A 21944-nucleotide genomic window follows, 5' to 3' on the forward strand; every position below is an offset into this window, starting at 1 on the left:
AAAAAGACGCTAGAGGTGTTTTCAGGACCATAGCTGAACGTTTGGCACATCGATCTCGGAGACGGAGGGTGAACTAGTTCTTTCCCAGAGAGAGGGGACTGTCTGTCAGGCATAACTCGGGGCCAAAAATCCCTATAGCCGCCATGTGGCTGTTTCGCGGGAGTTCTGGTCCACGCATGCGCCATAGGTTCAGTTTAGCGCGCCAGACTCCATAGCAAAGTAGTCTGCAGAGCTGTGTGTGCCTGTTGTCCTGCTGTCTCTGCTCCACAGTGCCAATAATAACACTGAAAACGCGATTTTATTAACCTAAATACAAGGTGTCAACATGTGGAACCAGGGTGAGTTGAACATCCGACCTGTTTCTTTTCTACAGAAGTTATTTCGGCTTGTTGACGTTGTCAAACGGTGGCTAACAAGAACAGTACTAAGTTAGCTCTTTGTTTACTGTTGTCTTCTGTTTAAAGTGGGGGTATATATCTAAGTTGTCATTGTCTCTTGGTATTTTCAGGAGGATACAGTGAGTCGGCCAGTATGGGTGGAGGTTACACTCAGTCCCCAGGAGGCTTTGCATCACCGTCCTTATCCCAGGGAGGAGAGAAGAAAGGGGTCTGTAGTGAAGTCAACTCAACAGCTTCATCACAATCCGCTGGACACTTAATAAAAACTGTGCTGCACAACACCATAATAACTCGTCCTTTAAGTTGCAAAAGGGAGAGTCACAATTTGACGAGTCTGTCTTAAAACAACAGTCAGGTGCCCATATGAAACATTAGAGGTTTTCCTTTGCTGTAATCATTCTTTTGTTCATACTGGTTATTAGAAGATCCTCTTCAAGTGTGCTTTCAATGTAAGTGAAGGGGGGGGGGTCATTTTGTGCAAAAATGCATTTAATAGTTTATCTGAAGCTTATATGAGGTTTCAGCTGTCCGAGTTAGTCATATCAAGTGGATATCTGCCACATTTGTAACCTTTTTAGCATCATATTGCCTTTGTGTTTTTCTCTGTTAAGCTGTAGTGTAATTCTAGTAACAAAAGGAATGGCCTTGACACTAAAAAGACTGTTATCGTGAAAGATATCTACTTGATTTTATTCACTTGGACAGCTGAGGCCTAAATAGCCTCAGATAAACTTTTAAATACATTTGAGTGTGGAAGGATGCTTGGGGATTCTGTACTCCATCACTTTGATTGTAAGTGCATTATAAAGGGATCTTCTAATGGTCAGTATGAAAAGGAGGAATGATCATGGCAAGAAAAAAAATATTCAATGTCCATCTGGGCGCGTGTCTATTGTTTTAACGCAGTCATTTTGAACCCATCCTTTTTTATTTCAAATACATACAGTGTTAAATTAACCTGTCATAAGCCATAAGTATTTCTCTGTAGTGATGTAAACACTGATGACTGGTGACTGATGGATGATGAGGCACAGCAGTAAATCTGTGTGTATGTTTTGCAGAGAGCCCGTGCCACACAGATCATACCCTGCACGGTGTCTCAGCTGATGACTGCTTCCCAAGCTGATGAGTCCTTCAAAGTCGGCGATGTTGAAGTTGCTCAGGTAAAATGAAGCAGAGTGGTGACTAGGGCTGCAACTAACCATTATTTTCATTATTGATTGATTGATATTGATAAGTTGTTTTGGTCTATAAAAGGTAATAAAATACTGAAAATGTCAATAACTGTTTCCCAAAGCCCAAGATGACGTCCTCAAATATCCACAACAGTCCACCACCCACAGATATTCAGTTTACTGTCATAGAAAACTAAATAAATCAGGAAGTATTCAATTGATGCAACTGGAACCAGAGAATTTTAGTATTTAAAGTTTAAAGTTACTTTAAAACAATCGATTATCAAAATACTGATAATGATAATTAATTTTCTGTTGATTATTTAATCAACTATGGTTGCAACTCTCGTGGTGACTGTAAGGTGGAAGATTATGCAGTTTAAAATAACTTGGTAGTCCAATTGTGTAGGAGCCAAGGTTATTATAGTTTTGAAATTTTCTTTAGTTTTTATTTTTATTTAGTTTTGCAGTTTGCTTTTTTATTTCAGTTTAGTTTTAGTTAGTTCATCAAGTGATTTAGTAGTTTTAGTTTAGTTTTTATTTTGAGGAATTGACTAGTGTCAGTTGAGTTTTTATTTAGTTTTAGTTTTTCAGGTATTAAGAGAAAGCCTGGACTTGTAGAAGCTGGAAAGGATGAAAGGATGTGTGACACCAAATATGGTTTATCATCAAGTCCTTTTTAATTTCATTCTTTAACCACGAAGCATAGCGGCTGCTGCAGGACAGGAAGTAATGAAGGGAGAAAACAAAATGAAGCTGAATTTATCTGCAGTTTAGTTTTAGTTAGTTTTACATTGTTCATTGTAGTTTTTAATTTAGTTTTTGTTTTTTATTAATTGTAGTTTTTATTGTAATTTCAGTTAACTAAATTATTTTTTCATTGTTAGTCTTAGTTTTCGTTAACTATAATAACCCTGGTAGGAGCACTATGGCTGAAATCAATGATTATAATTATCATTATCTGTTGATCTCTTTATTATGTTTGTCAGAAAATGGCGAAGCATGTTTTTGACAGTAAGTGATAGAAAATTATAAAATGGATTTTAAACTTACAATTATATAAACATACTCCTTGTTTGAGAAGCCAGAACCAACATATGTTTGGCATTTTTATTTGAGAACTGACTCAATTGAACCATCTGTTCATTTTTGGGGCCCATTCTTGCGTGACGCACGTGTCTGTTAGTTTCCCCGAATGCACTTTTACCGGTATGTGCCCCCATAGGCGAGGTGTGTTGTGGGGCATTGGTGTGGCATTGCTATTTTGAAACAGAGAAAAACAATTGCGCCACTGACAAAAATAAACCCAGTCTGAAGTCACTGGCGCATATTTATTTTAAGGGTGCATTAGATAGATAGCCAGCCGGGTGCACAATGTGTGTACACTCTGAATGTGGGCGATTCTTACAGTGTCTGTTATCTGCAGCTGTTTACCCCGTAGGACTGATATGTTGATAATAGTACCTCTGAGATGCTGCACAAAGCTCACAGCCACTCACTGTTCATTAAATCAGCTGATGACACCAGGTTGCTGCAGTATAACCACACACACCTCCACACTCGTCAGACTGGTCAGTTATAACTTTCTTTTCAGTCAAAGTAACTCATGTTTTATTCTTGAAACACACCGCTTGACAAATGCGCCGTTATAACAGCAATCTGCCAAAGTGAAAAAAAAAGCCCTCCTGGCTTTTAAAGGGAATGGGAGATGACACTGATTGGTTTTTAGTACGTGTTATGCCCAAAACACACCTATGATCAATGAGGGGACTTAGTCCAACCCTTTTGGACCATGCACCTGGCGCATTCATCATTTTTCCACCATTAAAATAGCAAAAGTGGATTGTAGATCGTTAAAATGAGGCCTTCAGGGTCAAGCATGGACCTTGATGTCACATTAATGGCCACACTATCATCTTGGCAGAGACACATATTGTTTCTCTCCTCGAGACAGTGAAGGCAGCTGGAAAGCAGGAATCACTTTGATAGTTGGTCCAGCATTACTGTGACACTCAAACTCAGAGGATATGACTGACACTCTGGGGGTTCCCAGTTGACTAACTCTCTGTCATTGGTTGTAGAATAATGAACCAATAGGCTAAATCCATTACTGTAGATGCACTGAGTATGGGCATAGAGTGTCCATGGTACTATCTGTGAATGCGTGCAGGCTTAAAGACTATTCATAGAGGACAGTTTCCTCAGAATCGTGGTGGCACCATGCATCGGACGGGTGTATTGATAATACTTTGATTCTCCTTGGCCATGTTTCAATAATCATTTTCAGCGTAAGACATCCTGGACTCCTGGACACTTTCTCCATTACTGAGGTTAACCATTGACAAACAGATTCTCCATAACACCAGCCATTAACAAAATAGTTGTCTGTTTTCTGTTAATAGGCTAATTGATTAATTGAATGCTCATTTTAGTACTTAAATGGCACATGATCTGTAAAGTTCTTTTGTTAAAGCAAACCATGCAGAATCTTACTTAATGATCTATGGCTCAAATGTTGAGCTATACAACTCCTGGTCAAGTTCCTCTCTGTTAAGTCAAAATAGTAGTAGATGTGTCATTTTCTTCTTCCCCTATGAAACAGTAGGAGAACTAATATTAGTAGTGTAGGAGGAATTGAGTGTTGCAACAGTTAACATGCCACATGTATTAACACGAGGCGGTGCAGTATACCATATTCTTACATCCCTCAAATAAGCATGTAATTGCCCACCCATTAAGACTGTGTGTTCTTTTTTCATAGGTGACCATAGTCGGTATCATCAGGAGCACAGACAAGTCCATGACCAACATCCAGTACAAGGTCGATGACATGACGGGCGCTCCTATGGATGTAAAGCAGTGGGTTGACACAGAGGTCAGTGGGGGTCATCACACACACACACACACACACACACACACACAGAGAGAGAGAGTGGGTCAGAAAGTGTTAAGTGTCAGATGCTTTCAATAGATGCGTTAACCATTTGGTCTGTGAAATGTAAACGTGATGAAGACAAACCCAGTAATTAGATGGCTTCATTGTAGGCAGTTTCCTGTGTAACTGGGCTTCATTAACCATTTAAGAAGATGCATTATTTTTGGCTTTAAGAATACTTAATTTTAAAGTCATAGTTATGAGAATAATCATCACTGACCATTTGTGGTGAAGAATTACATTCAGTTCACATGCAGGTTATTTGGCTTCCGTGAAATGAGTCCGGATCTTACGACATTTTAAAGAATTACAACAGTGATGACAAAACATAAGCGTTACACAAATGTGGGATATATGCATTAAATAAACCCATAAAATTAGCAGGTTAAACAATGATGGAGAGATGGACAAAGGATTCCATGTTTAATAGCTGTAGCAGATTTATTGTTTGAGACTTTCCAGAACTCAGGCACCTTAGCAGCTTTTTGGTTTTGATTTCTTTTAGGACCCCGGTGTGGACAGTACTGTCCTGCCTCCAGGCACGTATGTCAAAGTCTCTGGCAACCTACGCTCCTTTCAGGTGAGTTCACTGTCCTATAATAGAAACAAATAAGGCTATATCTATATGCTGGGTCACGTGGGTTTGTCAAATATAAGTTACTGCTAGATATTTGTGTGTGAAGTGTTATTCTCACTTGTTGCATCTACGTGTTTTGTTTTTTTGTGTGCCGCACGTGCATCTGCAAATGTTGTTTGAATGCTGTTTCGAGGTAAACTGTGTTTTTGTCTTCCTGTCATAGAACCACAGGTCTGTTGTGGCGTTCAGCGTCCGGACCCTGGAGGACTTAAATGAAATAACATCACATATGCTTGAGGTCGTCCATGCACATATGGCGCTTAGCAAACCTCAGACGACGGTGAGAGTCTGAGAAATCAGGAGTTTAAAATGCAGTAGTCTTTATTGTTGGCTGGAAAAACACAAAGTGAGGAACTTGGGTTAGTTATCAGTTCCTATAAATTATACCATATTAAAGGCCTTGTTTAAGTTAGTATTGAGAAACCTAACCCTGTGTGAATGCATGCAGTCTTTCAGTCAGCAGTGGTGACAGGATGTCTAGCCTGTTAAAACTGCACTGTCTATTTTTGCTTACAATCCAGATTTGTACATACACATACTATCACTTCAATACAGAAGAGCTGACAATAATATATGTGACTTGTAAGCAATGGCGGTTTTAAGATTGTGTCTTTTAGGCAACTTTTACCTGAGGACTGTGTACTATACCAGATTTCAGCATGTGCCATGGTGTGATGATGCAGTAAAAGTAAAGGAAGTTGCTCATTCACAACATGACGCACTAATTTAATACGTAATTTACTTCATTGGCTCCAAGTGCAATCAGAATGCTACTCAGGCCTCTTAGGTCATCAGGTGGTGCTTTTCTATTTGTACCTAGAATAAGATCCAGATATGGGGAAAGCATTTTAGTCATAGTGCCTTGCCCAAGTATTCACCGCTCTCAGACTTTTCCACATTTTTGCACCACCTGCAATTACAGTCTGCAGTTCACATAGATTTTTGGGGGGCTTCTTACCATTTGATTAAAACAGCATGACACAAACAATAATTAATACCAAAAAGTAGACATGTGTTGGATGCCCTGACCCTCCATTTTCTAGTGATGGAATTAATGATACTCAAAGCTTGGGGTGTTTTTTATGACCTAACCCTGCTTTGTACTTTATCCCTGACTTGTTTGGTGAGCTTCTTAGTCAACATGATTCTGTTTTAGAAATGTTCTCTATTAAACTCTGAGCCCCCCACACTACCCCAACACACATGTCAAAGTTATAGACTTTTTTGTGTTGGTCCATATTAATAGAAAACTTTTTTTTTTTTTTTTAATTTGCGGTTGTAACCTGACAAAATGTGGAAAAGTCCGGGTTGCTGGTTGTGGTGACGGCGAATACCTTTCTACTGTACTTTGTTCCTGTTTTCTGGAGCAAAGTGTCTGATGACAGGATTTCTCACTGCTATGTCCACATGCAAAGTGAAACGAAAGCTTTTGTGTGTCTGTGGTTTGTGCCTGTGGTTCCTTCAAGGTAAAGCACATTGACTTAACTTGGGGGGAAAAAGTGTGTCTGAAGTATTTATGACATAATGTGCTTTTAATGGAAATAAATAAAGAAAGTTTGGTTTCATTTCTCTTTCAGCCGGGTGCTGCAGGAGGAATGAGCAGTAGCGTCACATCCATGTCACGGTCGGGAAAGGAGAGCATGGGAGGGGCCTATGCAGGAGCTAACGACATGGTCAACAATGGGTTAAGCGCAAATCAGAATCAGGTGAGCCTAAGTGATATTGATGTTAGACTTGTAGATGAGAACATTAACTTAGTGACATATTCCCACCATACATGTTCAAATTCTCTGTTTCACACTGAAGACACTCCTCCCCCCCTCTTGCTTTAAATGTCAGCGATATCAAAATAACTTCTTCATAGCGTCTCGTCTCAGAAAAGTAAGTAGTGCTTCCACGAACACACAAAGAGAAGTTGATATTTCTCACAGTTTCACATCCTTCCTCCTTTCTTATATGATATGATTTTTTTTTATATATATAAAAATGAAGTCTACTGCTTGAGAAAAGTAAGCAATGGTTCAACAAAGCAATAGAGAGTAGTTGCTAGATTTGTAGGGTGCTTCTGTATTTGCAGTGCATATGTTTCTAACCTGCCGTCGTTCCCTCTCATAAGGTGCTGAGTTTGATAAGAGGCTGCCCGGACCCGCAAGGCATCAGCATTCAGGACCTAAAGCAGAGACTGAGTGGCATCAGTCTGTCTGTCATCAAGTAAGAACAATTCTGCTTTGAGTTTTAAAGCGATAACCCACTGTAAAATATTAACTGGGGCCATAAAGTCAATTATTTAAAATCTTAGAAAACTTTGAATGAAGGGTGTAGTGAAGTGTTGGTCATGGCCCATTGACTTTGAATTTGTGACTTTGTCCTCGTTAAGACTTTCTGTCAGTTCAACTTAAGAAGGGGACTCGTTCACAAATCCTCAAATTTAAAACTGGGCTGTACCATCTTGAACACATTTAAATTTAGAGTTGATAATAACTACTGATGATGTATTAGGGAGGTTTATCCAAGGCACAAACTATATTTTAACTTGAGTAACCTTGTAGCTGTTCCATTGACATACATTTTTGCTTCAAGTTTGTATTAAAAGTGCTTTAAAAAAAAAACCTATTGATATTTCTCTTTGTTCTTCAATAGGCAAGCAGTGGAGTTCCTAAGCAACGAAGGTCACATCTTTTCCACCATCGACGAAGACCACTACAAATCAACCGACAATGACGACTAGACACCTTCAACATGTTTTTGTTAACACAGTGGGGGGGGGTTTTTCTTTTGAATTGAAGCTGACGTAGTCACTGTTGTATGGGTTATAACTGTAAACTATCATGTATATCACCACATGTCTGGCCTGTTTAATACAATAGGGACCCAGTGAAGTTCCTGGAGTCCTTTTGGGTAAAGGCACAGCGTTTGATGTTAGTTGAAGAGCACGTGGTTTAGGTTCGCTAAGATATTTGGGGCTTCTACACATCCTGTATTCCTGAGGTTGCTTCTGCTATTTTGCAAGTCCCAAAGGTGTTGCTGTTGAAGAAGATGCTGTTGGCAGTTATTCTGTTCCCCCCTCTCTCCACTGGCAAACATAATTAAGCATTTTGTAATTTTAAAGATGTTCCAACATAAGTACTCCAATTTATTTTTGTCTATGTAACTTACTTTTGTCAAAATTTAAAGATTATACAAAATACAGTTGTCTTTTACTCTTTATTTCACAATTCATCACATTTTTAATGAACAGTTCTCAAACACAATAATATCTTAATAATATACTGTATGTACACCACATTTAGAAACACTTGAAACACTTTTCCACAATTTGTTTTGTGCAATAAACCTGAAATTTAGATAAGATAATACTTATGCACAATCCCATCATAAGACATTTTTAAGAAATACTTAATCTACATATTTAATCAAATTTTTTGGCATGACATTCAAAACTGGATCATATCCTAAACGTGTGTCTTCACTTGGTCCATGTGGCAAATTCAGTTGATTGGTCTTGATGCAGAAATACATGCCAGTACATGTAAGTATAACATGGTTCATATAGTAAAGATTTAACAAAACGTGACAACACCAAGTAAGTTTGAGTGCTTTCTTAAGCTACGTTTTATGGTATTGCCTTTTTAGTACAAAATGAAACAGCAGACACATTAATCTACAAAATAGCTGTTACTGAAGTCATGGAGATGATACACAAAATTAAGTTTTACATTATTTCATAAACACTTATTCAGTGAGTATTTTGTGGCCCATTACTCAACAAGGTTGCAAAACTTTCAGAACACACTATGTGATTAAAAGTCTGCCACCAAAAACAAAAAACAGGATTCAATACATTCTGCATCTATTGTACAATCAGATCATTATATATATATAGAGAGATAGAGAGAGAGCGAGTTTGGAGGGAGATTCTGCTGTCAACCACAGCACAGGATGTCCAAGTTAAAAGCTACAGTTGCCATTTTGTCATCTGTGGTTAATACTGTCACCTCACAGCAAAGACTGATTAGAGCCCATTCTGTTTAGAGTTTGAGTATACAGCATATGGTAGTAATAGCATGCAGTAAATGAAATATAAAGCAACCCATTACTACCTCTGGGAAGCTCATACATTTAGATTTTTTTATTTATTTTTTTACCCCTGGCAGTTTGTTACAGCTTTTTTTGTTGGTGTATTGGACTGTATTTTACTGTAAAGCTTTGCTATTGTTTCTATAGCTATGTACTATTGCACAGTATAATAGATTATACACAAATCTACAGCTGCAGTAATTAGCATATGGTTAAACACTTTCCCTGACTAGTTTGAATGAAACGCGTAGTAGCCTACAATGGTGCTGAGGAATGAAAATTTGCTCTGACCACATGAAAAGCAAAAGTTTCATGTCTTGTCTTACACAGGATGCTGTCTCAACATCGCACATACATTACTTTCTCTGAAGTGTACTTATATAGTGCCACATTCATGTGTGCATCACATATGCATCCTTTTAGAATAACAGGTCAATCAAAAAGAAAAGAAAGGATGACTTACTTATCAAAACGGCTTTGCACCTAGTTACCACAATTGTCACTATCTTTAAACGTTGCAAATGATCCCATGGACATTTCCAAATGTAGTATACCATCATGATAGTTAAACACTAAAACTGAAATATCAAAAATGTTAAACCAACTATTTTCAGAAATAAATACATTTCATCAGAACATTGTGGATTTTAAGGAGAGGTCGCTTAGTTTGACTGTATATCGCACAACACATTATACCTTGGTGCATTTGGCATAATCTTTTTGAAGACACTCAGGACAATTTAAAAACTACTGTATGACAGTATATGCATAGTCACCCATTTAGCTTTCACAGCCTGAACGTGATCCTTTTAGTAGAACAAAACATTTTCTTGTGCTTTCTTCATCATCGCCGACAAAGTTTCATCCACAATCTCATAGTCATGGTCGCTGTCCACATCTGCTGCCACATCACTCAGCGATCCTGGGGGGGGGGCAGACAGTTAATCAAATAGCCTAGTAGGTCCCCATTCACTTCCAGTAGGCTACTTAAGATAACATAAGAGTAGCGATAGCGATATTCTACGACGGTGTATTAAGGCCATGTAAAAAAAAAAAAAAAAAAAAGTACTGACTTGAAGGGGTCAGGAAATTTGGGAGGCAATCATCTCATTATGCAACACTAGAGAGAAGTCATTTTTGCATTATGCTGCCGTGGAAGAACTGATCTAATTGTACTTTTCAGTTGGGTTTAACAATAAGGACCTGCTTGAACAGGACGGCCACACGTCAATTGCTGTGCATCCACTCGCAAATGTGTGAGTTTAATATCACACATTTTTTACCTCCCCCTCTTCCGGTCAGTTTTATTTAAAAAATATATAGGCTATGGCCCTAATACGCCGTCGTAATATTGTCTGCTTTCTTGTAATCAACACATCCCAAGAAAAGATCAAAACCAACAATAAATTGATCCTGCTAACAAGTAAATTATGTGTGCAAACAAAGCTTTATATAGCTGGGCACTATTTTGACTTAATCCCGCATTATGCCGTCCTGTGGCTAGGACGGCCTATATACTCAGTGTCAATTGTGTATTAATTCACAGATGAATTTCCCCCAAGGAAAAAAATCTAATTATGTTTTTGTGATCTGTTTTACCGTCAATGGGAGCAAACAGACTAGGACTGCGGATGTCTCAGACAGAATAGGGAAATTAAGACAGATTGCTAGTTTCGCTCTTATTTGTCGACAGTCAAATTTTAGAAAACTGTCAGTCTTATTCAGTTGGCCTGCGTGGCTATAACGTGTGTGTGTGTGTGTGTGTGTGTGTGTATGCGTGCAGTCTACAGAAAGAGCTTCACCTGTTTTCTTAGAGTCTTCCATGCTCACGTAGGTGTTGGGTTTAGCCTTGCCAGATGTCACTTCAGCCCCTGAGTGCTTTCGGGGTATAAGTGGTGGTGCTTCACCTAACATACCCTGCAATGAGGAGAACATTTTAAGAAAAGATTAAACACTTCACTTTTTTTGCATGCTTGACTTTTTACCACAGCATTAAGTGGAAGCATCTTGTATTTGAGATTTCTTAAAATAAAATGAGAATACGTGTCTGTGGTGTGTTTTTCACAGTAACATAAAGTACATAACAAGACAACATAAAAAATGACCACAGTATATTTGAAATAGCTTTTGGACATATATATTACATGCATGAGAAGCCACACTTACTGGAGGTGGGGGTGCTGGAGGTCTTTTTTTGCTATTTAAATTCAAATCGCTCATTTCTTTGGTTGGGGTGCTTTTGTCTGCTCGCTGTTTTTGCTTGTCTGCCTTCTGACCTTTCTTTGAGGCTTTTGATGTTTTTTTGGCAAGATTTGACGATGATAGATTTCGCTTTGGTGGTCGAGGCGGAGGAGCTTCATCTGAGTTGCCCTTTTTTCGAAATTCATATATGAACGTGTCTGTCACCTCAGTAACTGTATCCAAGTGGCATGTAGGGGGTTCTCCAGTAGGCCATGGCAGGGGGTCCTTGGTTAAACAGACAGACATAGAGAGCCACTGGGTGGGGATCTCGAAACAGTGGTCTGGCTTGTGTACAAAGCTTGCCTGGATGGTGGGCTCCATCATAGCCCCCTCTATTCTGAGACATGGAAACCCCACTAGTGGATCAGGCTCGAGTTCAGTATCACGGCCAACCACTTTAACATCCAGTGGCAATTTAAACTGTTTGCCCAAGTCCCTGAGTTTGTACTTCTTGTTATCAGTGAGTACCTCCACAAAGTGACCCTGCATGTACAAAGGAAGGAAAATCTCCTCTTTGTGATTTTCCCGCTTGAAATCTGCCTCCTCCTCCTCATCATCATCATCATCATCATCATCCATGTCTTGTAGGCGGTGACAAAAGAGAGCCTCGACAGACTGCTTCTGTCCCTCACTGCCTCCACAAGGCAACTCTACCCTTTTGCAGCTAATGACCTCTAGCTGGTCCCCAACACTGAGGGCAGGCAGGCCTTCCTCCTCAACTTCATCACAGTTCCTTGTTACACTGACCCTCAGACCTGGTGCCTGGGTTAAAGCAACATGCAGCTCGTACACTGAATTAAACTCTCTTGGCCGCCTCCGAAATCGTCCACCATAATGCTGAGATACTAGGAAGTACTGCTGTGCCTTGCGGCCTTTCAAGCTGGATACCAGAACCAAGGGTGTGTTTCCTTTTTTATGGAAAATCAGTTGCTGACTTTTGCAAATTTCTGGCACCCAGTTGCACTTGAACAGAGACCGGCTTCCTGGGCCTTCCAGTATCTCCACTACTGAAGGGAAGGATTCATCTGGCTGGGAAAGGACCTCTGTCAGACTGAGTGGTGTCACAAAGTTCACATCCGTGCACACATCAGTCACATCGACCACATCCACCTCTAAGCTGGATGGGAACTTCAATATATTCTTCCTCACTGTATAAAAAAAAAATTGGAGAAACAGCATTAGAAAATTGAGAAAGAGTGAGATTGTATGAAGTGAAACCAGACGACCGTATGTTTTACCACTCATGAAAGAAGAATTTGGATAATCTAATTATATAGCTTATTAAGTAGCAATACAACAGTGAAAAATATTCCTGTATTTAAAATCATGCCTCAGTAAAAATACATACATTTTATCAATAAATTGTACTTGAAGTCTCAGTAGTGTATACTGAAGTTATCATATTTTGTGTGTACAATCTTAATCTTCAATATATCTAAATCTTAATAGGAGATAAGAGAAATAAATAAATTCAGGTTAAAGTAGAATATTTACCTTTCATATGTAGTGAGTTATAAAGTAGCATACAATGAAAACACCCAAGTAAAGCCTCAAAATATTAATGATAATATTTAAATACGGTACTTGCATAAATGTAAGAGTAAATTCCACTGCAAATTCAAGTGTAATTTACAAATAAACAAAAGATTGAATGAAGATGCAGATAACTTTAAAGTTAGAAAGAGTAGGTTATTCTCACAGTTCATGATGGCTTGGACCTGGTATATTGGACTGAAGACAAGTGGTCGGTCACCCTTGGTGGTGTTGGAGAAGCGAAACTTTCGACAGCGCAGGCAGGGTGAGGACATGATCTCCTGCAGAGTAAAGTGCTCCTGGTTCTCACATTCATAAAACTCCCCCCGGTAATTAAGAGGGATGCACACTTCAGCGGAGGCTCCCTGTTCACCTCGTACATTGCAGCGCACCTGACCATCTTCACCTTCAGACGACTTAATGGAGAGCACAGTCAAAGTTTTCCCAGCCGCCAGAGTGTAATTATCCAAGGTCATCTTGGAGCGGTTGGTAAAATTGAAGGGAAGGCAGGATTCAAGACCTACAGGCCTCAGGCTCATCATCTCCTCTATCGTACTGTATGGCATCTCTTCTGGTACAACTTTGAACGAGCCTGAGAAACAGCAACAAGTGTAAGCAATCAACTACAGAACACATTTATCTGCTGTTAATAAGAATGTTGTTCACAGCTCAGACAAACCTGTGTGGTTGATAGGCAGTTCAAATTTGTCATTGTTGCTGATGTCTTCACAAGATACTGACTGGAGTTCAATGGCAATGACTTTTACAAGATCTCCAGTGGAAAAGCATACTTCACTCCCAGAAATTTCATAAATAGAACCTGAAACAGAAAGTGAAAATTCAACATAAAGAGGAAGAAGAAAACTCAAAACTAATTTTTTGTATCAGTTTGGACATAATCTTACAAACTATCATGTATTTTTCATTATTAAGCATTTTCCTCACTATCAACGTTTTTTGGAGTGCCTGGATATATCTCTTTCTTGTCATAGACGGTTCCCCCTTATCCAAGAGCACCCGATTACCGTGTATATATACGTCTACAACTAGAGCTACCAGCCATCTGTTCTTCATGTTCTTCTGTGTTTATTTATGTAACAAATAAAAAGCAAAACAAGAATAACATGAAATGAACAGTAAACATATACAGAAAACGTTCAATAAACCAAGTGTCATGCATATAACTTAACATCAATACATATTACATCTTTGAAAAAGGGGAAGGAAGAAGAATACGCTTATGTGGCCTTACCCCTTCTCAATCTCCAGGCTGACTAATGTTTTTTTTTAAAAAACAACCCAAATCATGTATACAGTAAGTCGATACATTAATGTATCATTATCATAGTTCATGATGTTGTGGACCTGGTATAATGGACTGAGTATAAGTGGCTGATCACACTTGATGGTGTTAATGAATCGTACGTTAACTGTGTTAAACTGTATTATAATACAATTAAATAATAATAAAACACTCACAGGTACCATTTTTCTTGCATAATGAGTACTACCAAGATTTTTATGTACATTTTATTGATAATATTTCTGTATTTCTACTTAAGCAAGATTTTGAGTGCAGGAGTATTTTGCATTGTTGTGTGCTACTTTTACTTAATAATATCAATAATAATATTTAAGTACAGTACTTGTGTAAATGTAAAAACTCCACTGTAAATAAATAGTTATTTATACTTTATATTTAATACTAGACTACAAACACATAATGATTAGAAGCAATCTAATTTTCTCAGCAATCTAAGACTTTGATCTCGTCTACATTCACTGTTTCAATCCACAATTAATATATTAAAAACTCACCTTGAAAGTAAACCCCAGAGCAAACTTGTAGAATTTTTGGCAGACAGGTATTGTCCAAGGATGCAATCAATTCTTGAAGTGGCAAAGCAGTCGTGCCTGCCATTGCTGCTGCTGTCAAAGTGTGCTGCTATCAAAAATGAAGGCAAATGACAAGTGCAGCATATCAGGGGATGCTTTCTCAGTCAAAAACCACAAAACTGAATGAGGAAGTTACAGGAGCTTTTTGCACAATGCGTGCATTCACAGAAGCAACGTGATGTCACATAAACTTTGTCACACTATTGTAAAGCCGTGAAGAAAAAGTGGTTTGCAATCTTGTTATTTTTTGAATTTATTGCACTGGACTTCGTATAACCAAATGCATTTTACACAAGGAAACTCATAAATGAACAGCATTGCTTTATAGAAAAGGGAAGTTTTCATACGTATGTGAGTGTGGGAACTGCAAAAACTGCAATGTTCATTGAGTGTGTTACAGGGTCACTTTGTGAAACGTGTTCCTGCATCTTAAGTACTATTACATTACTACTGTGGACAGATCAGATTGCTGATGCCAAAATACAACAATGATTATTAATATAGAGAGGACAGAAGGACTGGCATGATTCACCCACCTAAGCCAGGAATTGGTTTATGTAATTTTTGTCACTCTACTAACCTTCTCTCCCAGTATCTCCTGGTTTTAGTATCTATTAAAATTCATGAAACATCTGCCATGCAGGGAATTTGCCCTTTTTCTACCCAAACTATCTCACACAATTGGTAAAGACAACACCCTCACTTCCTTCTGCTGAGCTACACTGTAGAAGAAACTAACCATCCTCCCACCTCTGACATTACTAGGAAGCCCCTCACAGCCTCTGTCTAACCCACAACATTTTCCAAAGTCACCCTACAACAACTTCACTAAGATTGCTGTGCTCTGTTGGTTTAATCACTTATGAGGTTTTCCCCCTTTCTCACGATCCAGACTGATAGTTCCATTGTTTATCATATGCTACCTTGTTTGACAGCGCACTCTGACTCAAACCTGGTCTTTTCAGTGCCCAGAGTCAGGAAGTCACAGCATTTTATCAGCTGCAAGGCCCTTGCACAAAATGTAAACCTCTAAAAGACCTGTGACGTTCAGGCTCTCAAACCACTTACTCTCCACAACAGCACATACAGATTCAAAACCATGTTTCTGCCATAGGTTTCTGCACATATTTGACATCAGAAACCTTGGGTCTGAGGCCCCCTAGTGGTTGTCTGTCAGTTTGTGCTGCAGCTGTAAGAAAGTGGTTCAACTTTGTCATCAGGCTGTGGCTTGTGGTGCTGTTGTATTTTACTGCTTTCAATGTACAGCATCAGTCAAAAGTTTGGACACACTTTCTCATTGAAGTGAATGGGAAAGTGTGACCTAACAGTCATTTTGTGCAAAACTACACTTAAAAGTTGAAGCTGAAGCTTATATGATGCCTCATCAGTCTGAGTTGGTCATATCAAGTGGATATCCACCACCTTTACAGTCATTTTGGTTTAAAGGTCCCCCTTTGTGTTTCCTCGGACGGAAAGATTTTCTTCAGATGTGCTTTTAATGTAAGTGATGGAGGCCACAGTCCACAATGTGTTAGACAGTCATTTCATGCAAAAATGCATTTAATAGTTTATCGGAAGCTTATATGAGTTTTCAGCAGTCTGAGTGAGTCATATCAAGTGGATATCTGGTATATTTATTGTCTTTTAGCATAAAATCCCCTTTGGGTGTTTCTCTGTTAGGCTGTGGTGTAACTATAGTAACAAAAGGAGGGAATCTGGCACTAAAAAGACAGTAATCACGAAAGACATCGACTTGATTTTACTCATTTGGGCAGTCTAAGCCTAAATAAAAATGGGGTTTAATTTTGAGCCTAATGTGATTTGTAGGATTAAAAAACTACAACTCCCGGTGAAACCCAAACTGGCGTCTTTACCCAACATGCACCTCGGCCTTGAAAACCTTGAGCAAGATGGCGACTAAAACAAGCAAAGAGAGTGCTCCTCCTTTTGATTGTCCAACATGGTGAGAAAATGCACATGCTAAAGTCATTGCGGCTTGTTTGTACTTCTATATCAGATGCAGACTAACAAAACAACACTCGCTCATATGTGTAACTCGCCTTGAATTGGAGATATTGTAGCTTTAGTTAGTGCAGCTAATGTTAGCATCTAGCAGGCTACCTGGTTAACGTAGACATTCATTTAGACACAGCGTTGCGTCGCCTGTGCAGTAGGACGATTCATCCTTTCATTTTAGGGATGATAGGTAACATCAGTAGCATTTCTGTCATCTAAATGGGGCAATTTCATATTTCTTTGCGTTTGTCTTGGGGAAATCTTACTCTTTGGGAGGTTTCCAGGAGGTCGAGCCACTTTTTATAAATAAGTCTTTAACCATAAGAGGAGAAATAAAACCGAGAGAATTATTTATTGCTTGTATTAATCACCTTTACATGCATACTCGGAAGTCAGACTGTGTTGTTGTGTGTATTGACAGCAGGGTTGAGAAAGTTATTTTGGAAATGTAATGTTACAGATTACTAGTCACCCTATTTTAAATGTAACCAGTAATGTAACTATTTCAATTACTCAAAGTAATATAATTTAATTTAATTTATTACATTTGATTACTCTTCTAATTTTACAACGAATGTTTTCAACTGTTAGGGTAAATGAACCCATCAAGCACCAAAATCTAAGTTCAGGTGTTTTTCATGGACACTGACCTGATTTATAAGGGAGATCATTTCTTATAAAGCCATATTTATCTCTCATTTTAAAATGTATGCATTAGTTCATGTAGATTTTGGAATATAAAATAAATATATTTTATGAAAGAAGTCAAAAGTCTGGTATGGGCTCAATTGGTACTGTGACACCATTTAAGCCCTCGTCATGATTTATTTACAACATTTTTGCTTTTCAGGGCAGGCAAGCCACCCGTCGGGCTGCATCTAGATGTAATGAAGGGAGACAAACTGGTAGAGGTAAGAGGAAGCTTGTTGGCCTACTTGAGCATGTGTAAAGAATGTATCTGTGTATAAGCATGAAATAGCTAATATTGTGTGAGTTAAGTTAGTACAATCGCACCAGATACGAGCCTGACAGTCGCTTTGTCCCAGATGTCTTGCACACTGGGGTTTTCAATGGCTGCATGGCTTCCAACCGGTGCAAGAGCAGCATCCGCCCTGAGATTTAAGCTTTTCAGTGGGAAGCAACACTGTTGAGTTATGGCTCAGAGGCACAGAGATATTTGTAGACTGTTTACAGAAGTTTTTTGATGATAACACTGAAACTGTCTCTCCCTGTAGAAACTGATCATAGATGAAAAGAAGTACTACCTGTTTGGAAGGAACCCAGATTGGTGTGATTTCACCATCGACCATCAGTCATGTTCACGTGTCCATGCTGCCCTGGTTTACCACAAACACCTGAAAAGGGTCTTTCTCATAGACCTTAACAGCAGTAAGACATCAGAATCACAATTGTATTAAAGTCATTTTACGTTCAGAGCCTATGTCTGTAAAGTTAATACATACTGTCCAAGGACTGGGAGTGAAATACTAAAGATGTGCTTCTCTCATTGATTTCAGTGTAGTTTATTTTATACAAAGGTATGTACATTGTGAGCACTGCTAGAGGGTTTTAATTTAAAAGCTTTGACTAGACTGGCTTTATTTTAGTCATCAGTGGAAATTACATCAAGCATTCACTAACTTAAGGCTATCAAAGTTTGCATCATTGACTCATGGGGAGGGAGGCCACATCCGTCAGTGAATGCAGTCATATAACATGAAACATCTGAAAAAAGAATAAACTGTCCTAACATAGGTACTTCTGGTCATTTGATTGTCACCAATTTAGCACACGGTACTTACCTTGGACACATCCGCCTGGAACCACACAAGCCTCAGCAGGTTCCTATAGACTCTACAATATCTTTTGGGGCTTCAACTCGGACCTACACCATCAGAGAGAAACCCCAAACCCAAGGCAGCGCCGGCACAGGAGATAGCAAGACAGGAGAAGACGAGGAGCTGAAAGGACTGCTCGGGCTTCCAGAAGAAGAGACAGAGCTGGAGGTACATTTGCATAGTTTCTTGATAACAGTGTTTCAATTTTCATAAATTTAAATGTCCTCTGGTGTTCTAAGTGGCAGGCACGGTTATATTTATCATTTTAATTTCGTCCTTACAGATTGTAGATTATGTAAGTAGTAAGAATGCAAATTTCAGAAGCAAATTAATATAAACACTAAGCAGATCTGATTATAAGGTCTGTTTACACCTATTATCTATTAATTCACTTATGGTGTTTGCTATTCACAAAGGTTTATGTTATTACTTATTATCCTCCTCTGTCTGGTTCTATTATCGTGTGGTAAAGGTGTGATATCCTGATGTTGATTCTACCGCATAACACACATTTTTCTTTTGATGTCTGCACTCTGCCAGAACCTGACAGAGTTCAACACAGCTCACAACAAGCGCATCTCCCTCCTGACCATCGAGGAGGGCAACCTGGAAATCCAGAGGCCTAAGAGGAAACGGAGGAACTCCAGAGTTACCTTCAATGAGGAGGATTGCATCATTAACCCAGGTACAAATCAGAGTGAAGGTGGCATTAAAGAAACACTATACTACTATACTATAGAAGGCTAATGGAAAAACAATGCCAAACTAAATAATGGTGATTATGTTTAAGACCTTTTAGACATATTGATTAATTTAATTGGAAGGGTTTGCAGGCATGGGCTTCCTGTCATGAAGAAAATATATAACTGTATTTAATTTATATTATGTGACCAATCAGATATACGTGTATATCTATATTTCATGGGATGAGCCCGAAATGTATTTAACACTTGTAATTTACATACTTACAGAGGATATCGACCCCTCGGTAGGACGTTTTAGAAATATGGTGCAGACTGCTGTCATCCCCATCAAGGTAAGACTTGGTTTTGTAATTTTAAAAATGTCTGATTCAGTTGAGAGGCTTAAAAGTGTTGACACCAGTATTCCTAGAATGAGTGATTGTAATAAAAAATAATCAATGAGCTTACTTAAGTGTAAAACCTAACGTTAAAGTGAATATGTTACATTGGAGGCTTAATGTATGAGTTGCAAAGTTAATACTATGTTACCCCTGCTGCAGAAGCGGAGATCAGAGGGCCAAAACACTCTGGGTCTTGATGACATAACTTCAAAACGCATTCATGGCTACAGCTTAGGCGGTGGTCTCTATGGGGACTTGCCTCCCACCAGTCATGAGAACCAACCAACGGGAGCTCCAGGAGGTGCTGCTATGCAGGGAGGGCTTCCTCTGCCCTTCCCAAATCCAGCACCAGAAGTGGACCTGGCCCCAGATGCTCCCCAGCCCCCTGTCACCCTCAACCCCACCCCTGTCACAGCCCCCTACCTACCAGAGACCCACAACGAGCCACGCAAAAAGAAGTATGCCAAAGAAGCTTGGCCAGGCAAGAAACCCACCCCTTCACTACTCATCTAACCAGTTTCTCAAAGCTGCTGACTTTCAGGTTACCAGCAGATACATCAGGGACTGTGACCTGGAGGAGGTGGTGTCATACACTTTTTTTTTATTGGTTGTGTTACTTATTGTCATCACAAAAAAGGCACCACAGAATTTCGCTGTGGTCTGTCACATGGTATCATCCACATTACCAAATCAGCAGTTAATAAGTTGGCTATGAATCAGTTCAATATTTCTGACTGCAAACAAAGTTTAACTAATTCACAAAGCCTGTCAGTACATTTGAGCCTCCGAGTGGCGTTTAGGTATACTTGTCTGTGAATGACTGGCTACATAGCAGTGGGTCATTGAGTTATTGATGTGATGGATGTAAAGTTTTGTTTTCTACTTAATACGTTTCAACATTTTTTCACTCCTTAAATATTTTGATAATGCTACTAAACAAATGGCAGAAAGTACTTTTATATGAGATATTTTACTGTGAGAAGTCCGAAAAAGTCAGAGAATCCAGACATGAAGTCACATCTGGATTAAGTTTCTATCAAAAACACAGGGCTGTTTTTTTAACACTTGCAAAACCTACTTGTGGTAATGTGATCGAGTTTTTGTTTTACTCACCCAAACATTTCCTTTATACTTATTAGATCAACTGAAGTGCATTTGCCCCATAAGCCACTAGATGGTGACCTGTGCACAAATATCAGAGAGATTAAAAATGAGGGCTGTGGACTTGCAGGTTCCATTGTTTATCACTTGTTGAAGTAACTTTAACCCCAACTGTGTCCAAAATCTGCATATAGCATCTCATGAAAGTAGTGCTGCAAGCTTAAAATTATTAAATATCAGATTCTTTTGCGGATAAAAGCCATTTGCCCTGTTCAAACATTATGTGATCGCATTTGTCCCTTGACTTTTTCCAGTGTAATGGATGGGTTTGTTGCCCATTTTCCCAGCACCAGTATACTGTAACTACAAGGATTTTACAGTTTGTTTTATGTTTGGCAATTGATTGGACTGCTGTCACGTAGTAACATAATATAGTGGAATGGATTCTAGTACAGTAACATACCAAAATAAAATGTTAGTAAAAACAGAAACAGGTTTGGATTTAGGATGTTTTAATGGTTACGTAGCATGTTAACATCTTTGACATGCAACAGAGTAGAGTGCAGCTTATACAGTACATTGTTAATTTTTTTTTTTTTTTTTTGCCCAGAACTAACTTGACATAGGAACTGTGCCTTTTTATGCACAGTAGCAGGAAAAACATAGTTAGCCGTGTCATACATGTCAACATTAAACTGGTGGAACTTTACAGAGTGTACTCCAAGTTTAAAGGTCCCGTGAAATGGTGTCATTATTTTCACAATGTGATGTTCTGTATTTCCAATTTTTGAAGTATTTTTTATTTTATTTTTCATTTTTATTCAAGCAACAGTAAGGGATGACAGGAAATGAAAAGAAAGAAAGGTCAAATGATATACAACAACAACAATTGAACCATGACATTTTGGTCACAGTATATAGTACACAACCTCAACCACAAGACCACCACACTCCTCTGCATTTCCTTTTGAAACAGTTTGTTAAGATCGTAAGGTATCTATCTTAGTGTAAAC

At 38.8% G+C, this 21944-nt stretch overlaps 3 protein-coding genes across 3 annotated transcripts; 2 read left to right on the forward strand and 1 right to left on the reverse strand.

Annotated features, from left to right (window-relative positions):
- The first annotated feature begins 200 nt into the window (after positions 1 to 200).
- On the forward strand, positions 201 to 8332 carry rpa2 (replication protein A2). Its single transcript, XM_053327960.1, has 9 exons — positions 201 to 338; positions 509 to 606; positions 1460 to 1561; positions 4335 to 4448; positions 5014 to 5088; positions 5309 to 5425; positions 6723 to 6851; positions 7262 to 7356; positions 7786 to 8332. Exons 1-9 carry the CDS (start codon positions 326 to 328, stop codon positions 7871 to 7873), a joined length of 831 nt encoding a protein of 276 aa, XP_053183935.1. The 5' UTR covers positions 201 to 325; the 3' UTR covers positions 7874 to 8332.
- Positions 8333 to 9961: 1629 nt separating this feature from the next.
- On the reverse strand, positions 9962 to 14917 carry themis2 (thymocyte selection associated family member 2). Its single transcript, XM_053327971.1, has 6 exons — positions 14815 to 14917; positions 13676 to 13816; positions 13163 to 13588; positions 11389 to 12611; positions 11025 to 11139; positions 9962 to 10144 (listed from the first exon to the last, which is right to left on the reverse strand). Exons 1-6 carry the CDS (start codon positions 14915 to 14917, stop codon positions 10032 to 10034), a joined length of 2121 nt encoding a protein of 706 aa, XP_053183946.1. The 3' UTR covers positions 9962 to 10031.
- A 1885-nt stretch (positions 14918 to 16802) lies between these two features.
- On the forward strand, positions 16803 to 21866 carry ppp1r8b (protein phosphatase 1, regulatory subunit 8b). Its single transcript, XM_053327958.1, has 7 exons — positions 16803 to 16855; positions 17759 to 17819; positions 18144 to 18297; positions 18697 to 18914; positions 19287 to 19431; positions 19718 to 19782; positions 19990 to 21866. Exons 1-7 carry the CDS (start codon positions 16803 to 16805, stop codon positions 20341 to 20343), a joined length of 1050 nt encoding a protein of 349 aa, XP_053183933.1. The 3' UTR covers positions 20344 to 21866.
- The last annotated feature ends 78 nt before the right edge of the window (positions 21867 to 21944 follow it).

This window comes from Scomber japonicus, chromosome 10, assembly GCF_027409825.1.
Source record: "Scomber japonicus isolate fScoJap1 chromosome 10, fScoJap1.pri, whole genome shotgun sequence".
NCBI classification, from domain to species: Eukaryota; Metazoa; Chordata; class Actinopteri; order Scombriformes; family Scombridae; genus Scomber; species Scomber japonicus.

Excerpts from the sequence above, each read along its gene's own strand:
- rpa2 (XM_053327960.1), top strand. Across the intron at positions 5,426-6,722 it reads TTAGCAAACCTCAGACGACG|CCGGGTGCTGCAGGAGGAAT; the intron begins GTGAGAGTCTGA and ends TTTCTCTTTCAG. Across the intron at positions 7,357-7,785 it reads ATCAGTCTGTCTGTCATCAA|GCAAGCAGTGGAGTTCCTAA; the intron begins GTAAGAACAATT and ends GTTCTTCAATAG.
- themis2 (XM_053327971.1), bottom strand. The coding sequence starts at position 14,917 with ATGGCAGGCACGACTGCTTTGCCACTTCAAGAATTGATTGCATCCTTG. Across the intron at positions 13,817-14,814 it reads CTCTGGGGTTTACTTTCAAG|GTTCTATTTATGAAATTTCT; the intron begins GTGAGTTTTTAA and ends TTTCTGTTTCAG. Across the intron at positions 13,589-13,675 it reads ACTGCCTATCAACCACACAG|GCTCGTTCAAAGTTGTACCA; the intron begins GTTTGTCTGAGC and ends GCTGTTTCTCAG.
- ppp1r8b (XM_053327958.1), top strand. The coding sequence starts at position 16,803 with ATGGCGACTAAAACAAGCAAAGAGAGTGCTCCTCCTTTTGATTGTCCA. Across the intron at positions 17,820-18,143 it reads AGGGAGACAAACTGGTAGAG|AAACTGATCATAGATGAAAA; the intron begins GTAAGAGGAAGC and ends CTCTCCCTGTAG. Across the intron at positions 18,915-19,286 it reads AAGAAGAGACAGAGCTGGAG|AACCTGACAGAGTTCAACAC; the intron begins GTACATTTGCAT and ends GCACTCTGCCAG.